We start from the raw sequence: 15,381 nt of genomic DNA, 5'->3' as shown, positions 1-15,381 counted from the left end.
GTAAGATTTTGTAACTTTGCCCAATAGGATAGATTAAACCAATGGTTCTCAAAGTATGATCTCTGGACCAGCAGCCTCAACATCCCCTGGAAACTTATTAGCAATGCACATTACTGGGCTCTGCCCTAGGCCTACTGAATCAGAAATGGGGGTTGCAGGAATTGAGGTAAAGGGGTATGAGCAGACAGGGGAGGGAGACTAATCTATGCTTTAATAAATCGACTCTTTCTCATGCATGCTCGAGTTTGAGAACCAGTGTACCCAGACCCTCACAAAAATCAACCAACTGGCTTTTAACTGATTCAAGTCTTCCTGGAGAACTTCTGCTACATTTGCAGTTCACTAATATCTGTGCATAGTCACAACTGGCTCACATCACTGGGTTAACTGAGTCACTAAAAAACTATCGTGAGAAAATGGTTAAAAATAATCTTGGGGCTTCCCTGGTGGGCGCAGTGGTTGAGAGCCCGCCTGCTGATGCAGGGGACACGGGTTCATGCCCCGGTCCGAGAAGATCCCACATGCTGCGGAGAGGCTAGGCCTGTGAGCCATGGCTGCTGAGCCTGCACGTCCGGAGCCTGTGCTCCGCAACGGGAGAGGCCACAACAGTGAGAGGCCCGCGTACCGCCAAAAAAAAAAAAAAAAAAAAAAAAAAATCTTGTATTTGCAAATCCAAGAAAATATGCTCAAATTCTAAGGGAAGCTCCATCTGGATGAATAACAGGTGATTAACATTCTCTTTATACTTTCCTATACATCCTAGAATTTTTGCAATACATGTTACACTTATAATCACACAAAAATGATTTTAAAGTAACCATGCACCTAACAATAGCCTGAAACTTGAGTTGTATGACTTGTGAGGTAACCATTTATTATTCAGCTTTTAAAAAGTTAGCCCTACCAACTTTCTTCCAAGAAAGCTTTCTAGCAATGGCTACCTCTCTCAAACCTGAGTATGCATTATCAGTTTGCCTCTACAAACACTGGACAATAGTTTGACTAAGCTGAATTTAACATGAGCTTTTTTGCCTTCAATTAACAATCATTACCACCACAGACCAATTACTGAGCACAGCACTAAGAACCCTACATTTTATTTTATTCTGAAAATACTCTTAAGGTAGATATAACTAAATTCTCAGATGAGAAAACTGCTATCAGAGCTAATAAGGTAGGCCAGGACTCAAAATCCAGATCTTTTATTGCAGCTAATATTTCCCTCCAAGTAGAATCGGATTCTAAACTTTCTTTCCAGAAGAGAAGTGGCCATTTTTGAACAAAGAGAGATTCTCTTTGTGAGCAGAGATTCATGAAATCCCTCAAAATTACTTCATAAAATTGAGAATACTTCCTAGGATTTGGGGGTAACTTAGTTAAATGGGCCCCAATAGTTCTACTCAATTAGGCCAGTAAAGTTAACTTATGGATTCCTATTCATTTTGACACTGCAAGAAACACCTGTGAAAAGGAATAACAGGGTCCAACTTCTGTGTCCTTCCAACTCTTCACCCATGACTCACCTCTGCCAAATGCTGCAGCCGGGTTAGCAGTGGGGTTCTCTTGTCAGATCCAAGGCGTGTGATATAATTTGATCTTTTGCTAAATACGTACAGAAGGTTGAGGACTGCCAGCACCACTTGCATATCAGAAGAAGCCAATAAAGTTGTCAAATGCTACAGGGGACAAAAATGGGGGGGGGGGGGCAAGTTCATGGTATCAGGCATACAAGACCTTGAAAACTTGAAATGCCATGGATTTATAAAGCTATCAAGAAGTTTAACAATACAAAAAAAATTTATAAATATCTGAGCACCTACAACATGTAACCTTATGCCCAAGCAGCTTACAATCTGGCAGCAAGCCAGAAAGTCCAATTTAAGTTAAAAAAATGTGAACAGTTCAAAATTACATAGGTGTCTCCACAGGAAGAAACAGATTACAAAAGAGACAAATGTAATATATTCTAATACATAGCAGAACTCAAGAACATTAAGTTTCCAACTAGACTAAAAGTATAGACTAAGATAATTTTATGCTCCTTCTGTATCCTTTACAACAAATACAAAATTGGAATTAATTAAAACACAGGGCTCTTCATATAGAAACTAAAAATAACAACAGCTGGTGGCACCTTTGACTGTTACAATACAGTGTATGTAACAATAACCCAAGAGTAACTATTTTTGCTTTTTAATACAATCAAAATTCACCAATATATTGAAACATTTGATTAGTGTTAAAATCAGTATGTAATTTAGCTGGAAATGAACCAAAGTATTTCTGGTTGCTGATTATCCACAGAAGGCTATGGATTTCCTTTTGCAGCTTATCTATTTCATCTTCAACAGACTGCTTAGCCATCCCCTACTTAAAACTTTAGGCACTAGGTCTTTAATTCAGTTATTCCACTTCTCTTCTTAAACCATTTACTTTCTGTTTGTTCTGATTCTGTTTCTTTAATGAAGACTTAGGAAAAGTAACACATAACAACAGGGCACTAAATCAAGTGATAAAAACTCTAAAGTTAGGCTAAAGGAAGAGAGTTTCTTCTTATACTGATTTTTGACCAATTCAAAAGTTCACTAATTCCTGTGCCCACTTTACTTTTTAAGAATACATAGCATGAAGCAAGAGAGAGGCATGGACATATATACACTACCAAACGTAAGGTAGATAGCTAGTGGGAAGCAGTCGCATAGCGCAGGGAGATCAGCTCGGTGCTTTGTGACTGCCTGGAGGGGTGGGATAGGGAGGGTGGGAGGGAGGGAGACACAGGAGGGAAGAGATGTGGGAACGTATGTATATGTATAACTGATTCACTTTGTTATAAAGCAGAAACTAACACACCATTGTAGAACAATTATACCCCAATAAAGATGTTAAAAAAAAACAGAATACATAGCATGCTATTAATATACATTTTGGGGAGGGGGAGAAGAAATTAAAAAGCACACTAAAAGAAAAGCAGTAAGTGCAGTAATGTGTCAAGGAAATCAAATTATGTCTAATATTTTAAAAGTAATTTGGGGCTGCTCTGATAACCTGGGACCAAGATCAATTCCTGTAAATTCCCAAGAATACATCAATACATGTATTACATTCTCATTAATTCCTTAAATCTTAAAAGGCAAGGTGAAGGTGACAATAAAGAACCTTCCCATCAACCCTGTGAAGGGTATCTTTAGCCAAGAAACATCCTACCATTGTCTTTGACATTGAAAACCCCAGAACTCCATAATGAAAAGGAAAGAATCATCAGAAAGAAAGAACAATTTCCTTATTCTGGACGTGAACAATTCTAGTTAAGAACAGATCACATAGGCTTGAACCTCTCCTACCTCTATGGAACTATACAGATGCCGGGAAAAGCTGTACTCAATGAGCAAGGCTGTGAAGTTCAACACAGCCAAGAGAAGCATCTTCAGTTGTTCTCTTTCTGGCCTATCACACACGAGCATCCATGACATATTCTCCACTGTCTGTCCAGCGTCTGCCAGAATTCCATCAAAGCGGTCCAACAGATCCACCCAGTGATATAACTCGCACTGGAGAGGGGAAGAGAAAGAGGAAGATATAAGAATAAGGTAGGGCTTCCCTGGTGGCGCAGTGGTTGAGAGTCCGCCTGCCGGTGCAGGGGACACGGGTTCGTGCCCCGGTCCGGGAGGATTCCACATGCCGCGGAGCGGCTGGGCCCGTGAGCCATGGCCGCTGAGCCTGCGTGTCTGGAGCCTGTGCTCCGCAATGTGAGAGGCCACAACAGTGAGAGGCCTGCGTACCGCAAAAAACAAAAAACAAAAAACATACATGTGCTAACACCGGGAGACACCACAAAACTCCTACAGCTAGGTCTTCAAAAGGAGAATTCTGGCTACCTCTGAGGTCTAAAAACACAAGGACTTTCCCTGCCAGAATCCACTTTATCTGAAGTGCTCATTTTTAGAGTTATCTAAAGAAGAGTCTTTTAAGCTAAGAGTAAAAATCCTGAGACTATCTCAAACTCATATTGTCAGTCAAACTAAAGGAATTTTGTGGTTGAGATTCTTTATCATCACCTGTATAAACATTCTTCATCCTTGACTAGCAAAATTTTCCTTTTACATTTCTTTCAAAATTTCCTTGGCAACCATTCACAGGCTAAAAATTACTGGTCTAGAGCTGTGCCAGACACACACTAGATGCTTATTAAGTAATTGCTGAATGAGGCTACCTCATTTTGGTTTCTCTTTTGGGAGTATGGGTTTACATACCTTTCCAATGTTCCATGTTTTGATCTGCTGCAGTTCCAAGAGGAGTTGCTCATCATTACAAACTTTGAGTTTGTCTATTAAGGCTCTGCAGTCTGCAGGCTGAGAAAAACAAACAGGTATTCACAAAAGGGTGTTTTGGAGTATGAGGGAGACACAACAAGGAAGAATAGGAAAAAAAACCCTTATGTCAACACACTCAATGATTTAACTTTTGATAGAACGCACTACTTAAGTGGAAATTTGCCAGATGATCACTTGAGATTAATACAGAAATCTTATAATGAAACAATCCATCTGTGTATTTTTTTAAAACCTGGATGAACCTGTAGATGTAGACAAACTACTTGGAAGTGTACAGACAACAGAAATAAAGGAAACAAGCTAAATATCAATAAAAACAAAATGAAGGAATCTGTATCATAGTCTGAAAGTTAACCAGAATGCCTGATAAGAAATGTTCAATTAGAGGAACACTGAGGAGCCCTAGTGAATTCACAAAGGTGAAGATTAGCACTAGCTATATTTTTCTGCAACATTAAACCGTCCAATTATAGGAGGCAAAGAATTTCTGAACTGTGTAAAACTAGGACTCCATTCTTACTTGGGGTTTCCATTTCCATATATTCCTGCTCTGTTTTACTGATGAAAGGGCCTGTTTGTCAGGTAACAAGGTGTGGATTCAGAGTTCATAGTAAGTTTCCAAAAGTGGAGCTGGTGGCGGGGGGGATAGAGACTGGGACAGAGATGCTGCTACTAATGGATGGCAGCTGGAAGTGATTACACTTGCTCTTTGACTCTGTAAAGCAGTATGGTATCCTAGGAATGGGCCTAGATTTGGAACCAACCAAATCTGGGTTCAGTTTTTCGCTTGATGTTTACAAAGTTGTTTGATCATGAGCAAATCCAACCTCTTAGCCAGTTTTCTTACCAGAAAAAAGACCTAAGAACCACCTTGGAAATGTGAAGCTCAAGTGTTTGCATAAAGCACTTATCTCACATAATAGGAGCTTAAATACTGAAAGACAGCTTACTGGTACAAAGAGCATGGACTTTAGAATTAGGTAGTTGGTAAGCTACCTCTTTGAAACTCAGCATCCTCTTCTGCAAAATGAACTTAACATGACCTATTTACCCAGCAATGTTGTGAGATTTAAACTAGGGGCATTTTCAGCAGCCAAAATGGAACGTGGAACAATAGGGGCTTAAGGGCAAATTTTTTTAAGCTAAGTCTGAAACCTTTTCTCTCTCTAAAGTAAGCATTATTAAGATCTATCTCAAATTTCTGTGGTAATTAAAGGCATGCAAAATTCTTGGCATAAAACCCTTCAACAAACCAGACCTGCACTTTTTCCTCCTCTCCTTGAAGTCATACAGGTTGAGGGAGAGGTAGTGAAGTAGTAGAAACAGATAACAAAGGAGTGTGAACCACCTGCTCATGCAGTTCACTTGTACCTTCTGGACCTACCTGGGCCTACTACCAAATATACCACTTCAATTTCTAATGGACTGCAACGATGCAGATCCAATTTTATGATTCTGTGGGTTAGATAACACCCAGTTCATGACAAACATTTGGGTCCTGTAATCATTTGGTATCTCATCATCAGGCATTCAGTCTTTATCAAGGTCCAGTAGCAAGCCAGAAGCTGCTTTTCTGCATGTCAGAATAGCTGTTGGCAGAGAATAGCACGGCCAAACTCTACCCCCTAGGTCTTAAGCTGTGATTCTCCTATTGGGGCTTGCCAGAGGCATCCCACAGCATCTTTGGCCGACACTTAAGTCAGACACCTGGATCTACTAGGCCATAATGTCCACGGAGTAGGGCAGCTTACATCATAGCCTGAACCTTCTGCAGTCTTCTCTAGATCCAAACACTACTATCACTTTAGAAGTTATCCAGTAAATGGATCAAAACAGCATGCCTAAATGTAATACATGCTGGCTCCAAAATCCAAAGAGGCACCCCATACACTGTTCCTCTTTCTTCATGGTGTGTGGTACAAGGCGCAAAAACATGTCTCTCACTTTAGAAGGGAAATTTTGACACTTCCCAGAGCTTTGAACCCCTAGAAAATTTCCTGACGTGGCAGGCCCTCAACCTTCAAAGGGCACTCTCTGGCACACATGCCTAAGGCATCTAAAGTGTTTGTGCTTTCTGTTCACAAGCCCCAGTTAGCATAACAGCATCAATTTAACGTACCAGCACCGCGTTGTTTTATCAGGAGTATCAAGATCCCTATGGACCTTGTAGTCTGCAGAAGGCACCAGGGACAAAAGTATATCTTTACCGTCTTGTCCCTGCTGCATAAATGCAAACTGAGTGTGATTTTCCTTACTCATGGTAGTGCAAAACAAAGCACTTGCCAGTTCAATGGCTGCATACCAACTGCCATGGTTTATATTGATTTGCTCCAATAAAGATGTCAAATCTAGGGAAAAAATCCTCTGCACAGCTGCCCATACATAAAGTGATCAATAAATATCTTTCTTGTGCAGTCACTATGGAAAACAGTATGAAGGTTCCTCAAAAAATTAAAAACAGAACTACCATATGATCTAGCAATTCCACTTCTGGGTATTCATCTAAAGAAAATGAAAACACTAACTTGAAAGGATATATGAACCCCCATGCTCACTGCAGCATTATTTATAATAGCCAATATATGGAAACACCCAAGTGTCCATTGATGAATGGATAAGAAGATGTGGTACATATATACAATGGAATACTATTCAGCCATAAAAAAGAATGAAATCTTGTCATTTGTGACAATATGCATGAACCTTGAGGGCATTATGCTAACTGAAATAAGCCAGGAATCTGTACATAAGTGTGACTCCAACAACAAATCTCTAACAATCTACTAGGTAAAAGAAAAAGAAATTGAATTTCTTTGATTATCTACAAGGTTGAATTATCCTGGAAGTTAAATGACTTCAGGCAAGTTTTCTTTTTGCTCTTCAGTTTCCAAAAAATTTGAGTATGTTAACTGTCGAAAATTCTAGATGCCAAAACATATCAAAAACAAAATGAAAAGGAAATGAACAGGTATGTAAAATGAATATACTCAATATGTATGGCATATTCAATAAGAAACTGACGTTACAACGTCAAATACAAAATAAAACAGCATGAGCAGACAACTAATATAAGGCCAATAAATGTGGAAATATATGTATTAATGCATACAAATCAGAACAGTGAAATATTTTTTCTCCACCTATTAACAAAAATTTAAAAGATAATCTGCAATGCTGGAGAGGATGTACGAAGACAGCACTTCTCATATTCATTAGTATAACACTGAATGAAAAGGGCAGGAGAACTGCCCATGCAATACTGGAATAAATATCAATAGTGATACCCTTGGGTGATACTTGCCAGGTAGTTACAGTTTTTAAAAAGCCAAGTGGCTTGTATTTAGAAAATGAACCAACTAATTATGTGCCAGATACTTTGCTGAGCAGCTGCCTCACATCAAGGAGGGAGGAATTTTCAACCCCATTTTACAGCTGTGGAAACCAGGCAAGTTAACTCTCAGACACAAAAATCTAGTAAGATTCAAACCCATGTCTAATTCCAAAGCTTGTGCTCCTTGAACTACAGCACATGGGGTCTATGGGAGTGTCATAACAATACAATACTGTCTTAATTTCAGAATGCAGTTTAAGCAGGCCAATAGAATATTGGACAGAAGCTGGGATTTCTACTGCTGACAGAGGATCAACTGACATGGCCATCCAATACACAGGTTAATGTAGGTTAAGCTGAACTGTATGATTAAGAATCAGTAATAAAGAAAGCTAAAACACTGGCCTCACAAGAAATCTAGTGAGAAAGGTGTTACCATTTTAATTTTCTAGATAACAAAATTGAGAAAGATCCCGCAAATACAGACAGAATTTGAATCCATACTTGCTCTTTCCATTATACCATGCTGCCTTTCAATGCACAGAAAAAGCAGCCAGACAGCCTACTTCAGGTACATATAGCTATAAACTGTTTAGTGCTCACTCTCCACTGATCACTAGCTTATTCACCTTTTTAACCAAGGGAAGTTCAAAAGAAAATTTGACTGTTTCAAGACAAGTTGCTGTTTTACTGCACTGTGTGTGTATAAGTGATGATATATTTGGAAGATCAATATGAGTGAACTGACGGCAAAGATTTTTTTCTGAAATGAAAAAACAGGCAAACTTTTGGATACTTACAGCCTCAGTAGGTGTCTTTTTCAGTTTAGTCCTGTCTACTTTCATGTTTTCGATTTTCTGTTTTATGATCTGAAAAGAAATTCCCCAAAAAGTGAGACTTAAAGCTGCAAGCTTGAGCTCTACATGCTTGGACATAGACAATATAGAACAAAGAGCATGCAAAATGTTTAAAGTAAAATTGGAGTTATGATGCAGGCCAACTCAGAGGCACAGATACCAGGTAAGGAGTGGTAAACAATCTCTCCAAATAAAACTGGCCCACATTCAAGTTACACAAGCCTGTAACCAACTTAAGCCAAAATTAAAATGCCCCCCACCCTGACCTCTCAAACTCATACTTGAAAGTAAGAGTAAAATGTTTTAACACACCTCAGGATGGAAAAATTCACCATATCCTGCAGCTTTTTGGAAAACTCAGCAATTCCACTTCCGGGAATTTACCCAAAGAAAATCATAAGAATGTATATAAATATTTAATAACAAGAATCCATACTGCATGACCATGTATAACAGTGAAGAAGTGAAAAGGATCAAATATCCAAAATAGGGTTGGTTTAAAACAGACTATTACACAGCTGTTAAAAACACTGCACACAATTACATAACAGCAAAGCTGTTCCTGGTGAAATAAAAAGGTTACAAAACACATTAAATAGTATAAACCCATGTTTAAAGAAAACAGCTTAGAAGGGGTATGCATCAAAATGTTAATTTAATCTAACCAAAAGGATTATGTATGAATTGTTTTACCTGTGCTTTTCTGTATCTTTTACTGTTTTAACCCATAAAGATATATTATGTCATAAGAACAAAGGAAACAACATACTTTTATTTTTTTCATTAGAAAATGAGGTATAAGATTCCCACTAGAAATATCCTGAGCACAGAACACAATCATTTTACTAAGGCCCATCAAGATGCTCCGGCCAAGGCACAGGAAGAAATAAAGGTTTCCTCCATTAGCAACTAGCACATATGCAAAGGAAGAGGTGAACTGCAGGGCTCTTTACCTATAATAATGTATTTGCTATACAGTAGTCACTGGGGGTCAATGTCCCTCCTCCAAGAAGGCTGGCATAATATAAAGCTGACCAAGCACAAGTATAAATTTTAGGCAGCTTTTGGTCTAGAGTTAGTCCAACATGCTCGGTATTTTGGAAATAACATGTATTTGTCTGTATGGCTGGCATCCATTCAACCAATGGGCATTCAGAAAGAGTTGGTACGAAATCCAGAGTATACTCTAAAATGTTGCTGTAGGGATCATTCCTGAAGAAAAAAAGATGTTTCCCCTCTAAAGTTCACATTTAAGGTATGTGATTCCAGATTACTTTTTAAAAGAATTACCTCAGCATCTAAGAGAAAATAAGCAAGATGCCTTCTGCCAACAACTTCCAAATATCTAAAATGAGGCCAACAGGATCCTGGCAACAATTTGATACATGTAGTGGAAACTATAAGTGAGCTACTTGTACACTTACTCTCAGGTTTGCTTTGTCTCACAAAACCTCACACCAATTACTTAGAGCAAGTGACTGTCACATCATTGTGGCTGTAGTCATTTGTGGAAGGCTATTACATTGCCTCAGCTACAGGAAGTAGCAGTTAGCCCCAACACCATACAAACCGAATCACTGAATTCTCTCCCTCCAAAATTAGGAGCAAAGAAGGTCTGCTCTCTCCAGTCTCATTCAACACAGTGTTGGAAGTTCTAGCCACTGAAATAAGGTAAAAAAAGGGAAGTAACAGGTATACAGATCAGAAAGAAAGAAAACTGTCCTTATTTGCAGGTAACAAAGGATTATCTAAGTATAAAATCCCAAGGAGTCTACAAAAAACTCTGCAGAACTAACAAGTGATCTCAGCAAAGTTGTAGGATACAAGGTAAACATACACAGATCAATCATATTTCTGTATACTGGCAATGGACATGTGGACTCAAAACTTTACAACACCGCTCATAATTGCTCAAAAAAAAATTGAAATACTTAGGCGTAAAAATAACAAAGCATGTACAGGCCTTGTATGCTAAAAACCACAATATGTTGATTTAGAAAATCAAGACCTAAAAATATGAAGTGATACACTATGTTCATGGACTAAGAAGACTCATATTAAAGACAATGGAACTACAATAGCTCAAACAATTTTGAAAAAGGAGAGGGAATCATTCTATCCAATTTTAAGACACACACACACACACACACACACACACACACACACACACACACACAGAGCTACAGTAGTCAAGACTGTATACACAGTAATAGAGGAGGGATAGACACATATGCCAATGGACCAGAATAGAGAACCAAGAAATAGACCCACACAAATATGCCCAACTGATTTTTCACAAAGGTGAAAAAGCAAGACAATCAAAGGATATTTTTATCAACAAATGGTGCCAGACCAAGTAGACATCTATAGGCGAAAAGATGAACTCTGACCTCAGTCTCATATTTTATATAAAAATTAACTCAAAATGGATCATGTGGCAAGGATGTGCAGAAAAGGGAACTCTTGTGCACTGCTGGTGGGAATGTAAATTGGTGCAGCCACTATGGAAAACAGTAAGGAGGTTCCTCAAAAGATTAAATATATGATCCATCAATTCCACTTCTGGATATTTATCCAAAGGTAATGAAAAAAACTAACTTGAAAAGATATATGCACTCCCATGTTTACTGCAGCATTATTTAAAATAGCTAAGACATGGAAGCAACCTAAGTGTCCACTGATGGATGAATAGAGAAAATGTGGCTGTAGACAGATAAAATGTACACCACATTTTATGTTTTTATATATATTAAAGATATATAAAATGTAATATTATTCAGTCTTACAGAAAAGAAGGAAATCTTGTCATCTGCGATAACATGAATGGACCTTGAGGGCATTATGCTAAGCGAAATAAGCCAAACAGAGAAAAGACAAATTCTGTATGATCTCACTTATATGTGGAATCTCAAACAAACAAAACCCTCAAAAACCAAAAATACAAAACTTATAGATACATGAAACAGATTGGTGTTTGCCAGAGGCAGGGGCTGGGGGGTGGGGTGGGTGAAACAGATGAAGGTAGTCAAAAGGCACAAACTTCCAGTTATAAAACAAAGAAGTCATGAGGATATAACGTGCAGCATGATGACTATAGTTAATACTGTATTATATGTTTGAAAGTTGCTAAGAGCAGACCTTAAGAGTTCTTATCACAAGAAAAAAATTGTTACTATGGTGATGGGTGTTAACTAGACTTATTGTGATCATTTCACAATATATACAAATATGGAATCATTATGTTGTATACCTGAAACTAATATAATGTTAAACGCCAATTACATCTCAAAAAAGAAAAAAAAAGGATGATGGACTTAAATGTAAAACTATAAAATCTACTCGGAGAAAATATTTGCAAACCATACATACTATCTAGAATATATAAAGAACTCTTAAAACCCAACAATAAAAAAAAAATCCTCCAGACCAAGAGCACAGACTAAAACTTGTGCAAATAACCAACTCACAACGATTTTACTGGTTTAAAAAAATGTAGATGAAGTCACTGGCAAGTCTTCACACAAATATGTATCTCACTTTAACTAAAGCTATTTTGACTTATTCTGTACCATTCAAGGGTCTGGGTTGAAAACAATAGACTCTGGCTAACTAAAGCAAAAATGTGATTTACTGGAAGGGTAACTGATAGCTCACGCTATCAATAGGAAAGCTTAGAGATCCACATTCAGAAAACAGACAGAACCAAGGAAGCTAGGCATCCTGGAACTACAGCCAAAGACCTCCCACAGACACAGCTTAGTTGGGGGTGCCTATGCTGCCAACACCGGACTCTGGATGCCTAGAAGCTACTGCTGGTGGCAGTATGATTTCTAAATGGTCTCAGGTATTTGCATCAGTGGCTCTAGATGCACTGTCCCAAGTGTGAGCATCTGATTGGTCAAGCTGAGGTCCCATGCCTATGCTCTAGCTGTCAAGGTTCTGGGAGAGCAAGTGCATTTGGCTTTTTCAGTTTCCACATTGTTCAGGTTCCAAATTTTTCATAAACAGATTCAGATGATAGACACCCAAATAAAAAAAAACAAGCCAAAACAAATGAATGATCAAGCACACGTTCCCATAACAAGTACAATGTTAACCTGGCCTCTATAATTTTGTTGCAAGAAATACCTGTAGTTTAAAAAAGAAAGATATCACTGCCTGATATCAATTAGGAAGATATGTGAGACATCAATTAAGAAAATTCAAGTCTTTTTTGTTCCTGTTCTATTTCTAAGCTGGTTTCACAGAAGGAAGGGAGAATACTTTTTGATTGCCCACTACAAACCAGATAATACTTAGGCTAGTGTTTCTCAAAGCATTCTAGAGCATCTTGCTCCATGAAGACTAGGTTCCAGTAATTTAGGAAATGTTACAAATTTCTCTTCCTTTAGGACAGTCACATGGCTGACTGACATTACTAACAGCTCCAAGAAATCCCGGGTAAAGGAAACTTAATAGGACACAGAAACATTTTCCCTCCAGGTGGCATCTACTGAGAGTCCAATTTAAGAATCCCAAAGAATACACTTTGAGACATGCTGCTCAGGGGCCTCATATTTGTCTTTCCTACAATCCTCACCATTCAAGCCAAGTTCTTTCCCCATTTACAGATAGAAAACTGAGGCTCAGAGAAATTCAGAACCTTGCCTGGTTAGTGAATGTTGGCTCCAAGATCTAAATCCAGGCCCTTCTGACTCCCAAGTCCATGCTTCAATAACATGCTGTTCACTTTATTTACTAGTTTTACAACAATAAATGCTTGCAGATGAAAATACAAATTTGTGATAAATTCCTCTACACTGTTGGATCCTATTGTTCAAAAAAAATATTGTAAGAGAGGAAGCTGGGACACAAGGTGAAAAGCTGAGATATTATCAATCTCACTAATGATGGAACAGTAACTAGAGAATGAGTTCTACCTAATGCTTAGAAGTTAAACAGATGAAAATCCCATTACATAAACAAGTCTCTAACAAAAAGAAGTTAATTCTAAACAAATCCCTGGAAATAGCCTACTGCCTTTGTTGGGTCAGACCAGAACTCTGTGCACCAAACAATCTCTACACATAATAAATATTTCTTCCTAAACTCAGGTTAGAAAGATCAACTTTCAGAAAACTAATGAATTATTATGGATCACCATCTGTAGCGATTACCATTACACTTAAATACTTCCATTTAATTAACCATTTCTTTTTTCACTCCTTCATTCCCCCCAACTTCACTTATCTTTGAAGTTGGAATCTTGGTTTTATAGGGTTTACATCAAGACAAGAGGGTACAATTAAAATACACTGAGGGAAGTCACTCTTTAAAGGGTAACTCACTCTGTAGTAATCACCTCCGGTTGATCAAATTTAGAATGACTTTCAATATTGAAATTAGCTTAAGGGCAGAGGACATCTATAGTTCCAAATCTGGGTCAACAGCAGTTGAGTACAGTGGTGGACTAGCCTTACTATTCAAAGTATGGTTGAAGGATCAGCGGCACTGATATCACCTGGGAGTTATTAAAAATGCAAAATCTCAGGCCCCACCCAGATGTGAAGAATCAATCTGTATTTTAATAAGATCATATATTAAAGTTTGAGAAGCACCAGATTATAACACAGGCTCCAAACCAGGAAACCCAGGTTAGAATCCCTGCTATTATCAACTTACTCACTGTATGAGCATGGACAAATCAGCGTATGTGCACTTCTGTTTTCTCAACTGTGAAATATGGATAATGGATCTCCCCACTTCCATACTCACTTTCATCCAATCCATTCTCCAGACAGCAAAAGTAATCTTCTTAAAACATATATCAGCTCACGTTACTTCCTTGCTTAAAACCTTTCAACATTTTCCCTACAATTATTTCCAAATTCTAACCATGACCCAGAGGGCCCTGGCACGATTTGGCTCCTGGAACTCTCTCCAATCTCCTCTCTGCACAACCACATTAGTCTTTCCGTTTAGTTTGTGGAACACTCTAAATTGTTTCTGGCCTCTAGACCGTTACAGGTGCTATTCCTACTGGAATGCTTCTGCTCCACACTCATTCTTCCCACACCTAGTTCTATTTGATAAGTTGACTTTAAACTAAGACCCAAAGCGGCTTCCCAAGGCAACCTGCCTAAAGCTGTCTGTTACTTTTTTTAATGATAGTAACCCTACTTGTTTCTCTCATTGCAAGTATCAATTAGTGTAACTGGTTTGATTTTCTACAGTGTTAAGCTCTCAGCATCTAGCACAGCATCTTCCATGTGATAGATATGCAAATATTTATAGAATTGAGTTCAGGAAAGAAGTATGCACTGACAAAAAAAATCTGTGATTGTAAGCATACAGACAGTACTTGAAGCCATGGGAGGAGAATCCAGCAAAGGAGAGGCTGGTGAGGTAGAAGCAAAACTAGTTCATCATGGCATCATGAAAGACACAAGATGGCAACGCTGATCAACTGGGTCAAATGTCAAAATGAGGTATGTCCAGGAAAATGTCCATTGAAATTGGGACTAGAGATAACTTGACAAGCATTAGTTCCAGTGGCGTGGTTGGAAAGGAAGTCAAACTGGAATGAGTCAAGGAATCAATAGGAAGTGCGGCAATATAGATGGCATGTGTAGAACACTCTTGAAAAGGCTGATTGTAAATACAAGCAGAAAATTATGGGGTCTCACTGAAAGGCAGAGGGGTAAGGGAGAGGAAAAGGAGATAATGGAAAGAAAATCCCTAAGAAAGCTGAGGGTAGGGGACTATTTAGAATCTCACTATTTCACCTTAACATAGTGAACACTTACGTGGGTTTTCAACAGCAGAAATAGTACTAACCAGAATTAGGACAATCCTCTTCTTAATCTCTTAAAACTTGACTGAG

At 38.4% G+C, this 15,381-nt stretch overlaps 1 protein-coding gene across 14 annotated transcripts in view; it reads right to left on the bottom strand.

Moving 5' to 3' along the window:
* Positions 1 to 15,381, bottom strand: part of HUWE1 (HECT, UBA and WWE domain containing E3 ubiquitin protein ligase 1) — a 143,268-nt gene that overhangs the window by 107,566 nt on the left and 20,321 nt on the right. For all 14 annotated transcript variants that reach the window (XM_073798947.1, XM_073798948.1, XM_073798957.1 and 11 more), the window contains 4 exons: positions 8,463 to 8,531; positions 4,251 to 4,349; positions 3,342 to 3,548; positions 1,524 to 1,676 (listed from right to left, as the gene is read on the bottom strand). In XM_073798947.1, coding sequence (XP_073655048.1) covers positions 1,524 to 1,676; positions 3,342 to 3,548; positions 4,251 to 4,349; positions 8,463 to 8,507 — 504 coding nt within the window. In that variant the 5' untranslated portion in view covers positions 8,508 to 8,531. The remainder of the gene's footprint in view (positions 1 to 1,523; positions 1,677 to 3,341; positions 3,549 to 4,250; positions 4,350 to 8,462; positions 8,532 to 15,381) is intronic.

This window comes from Tursiops truncatus, chromosome X, assembly GCF_011762595.2.
Source record: "Tursiops truncatus isolate mTurTru1 chromosome X, mTurTru1.mat.Y, whole genome shotgun sequence".
NCBI classification, from domain to species: Eukaryota; Metazoa; Chordata; class Mammalia; order Artiodactyla; family Delphinidae; genus Tursiops; species Tursiops truncatus.
Note: the sequence above shows the minus strand (reverse complement) of the source record. Positions and strands in the feature narration are given on the sequence as shown.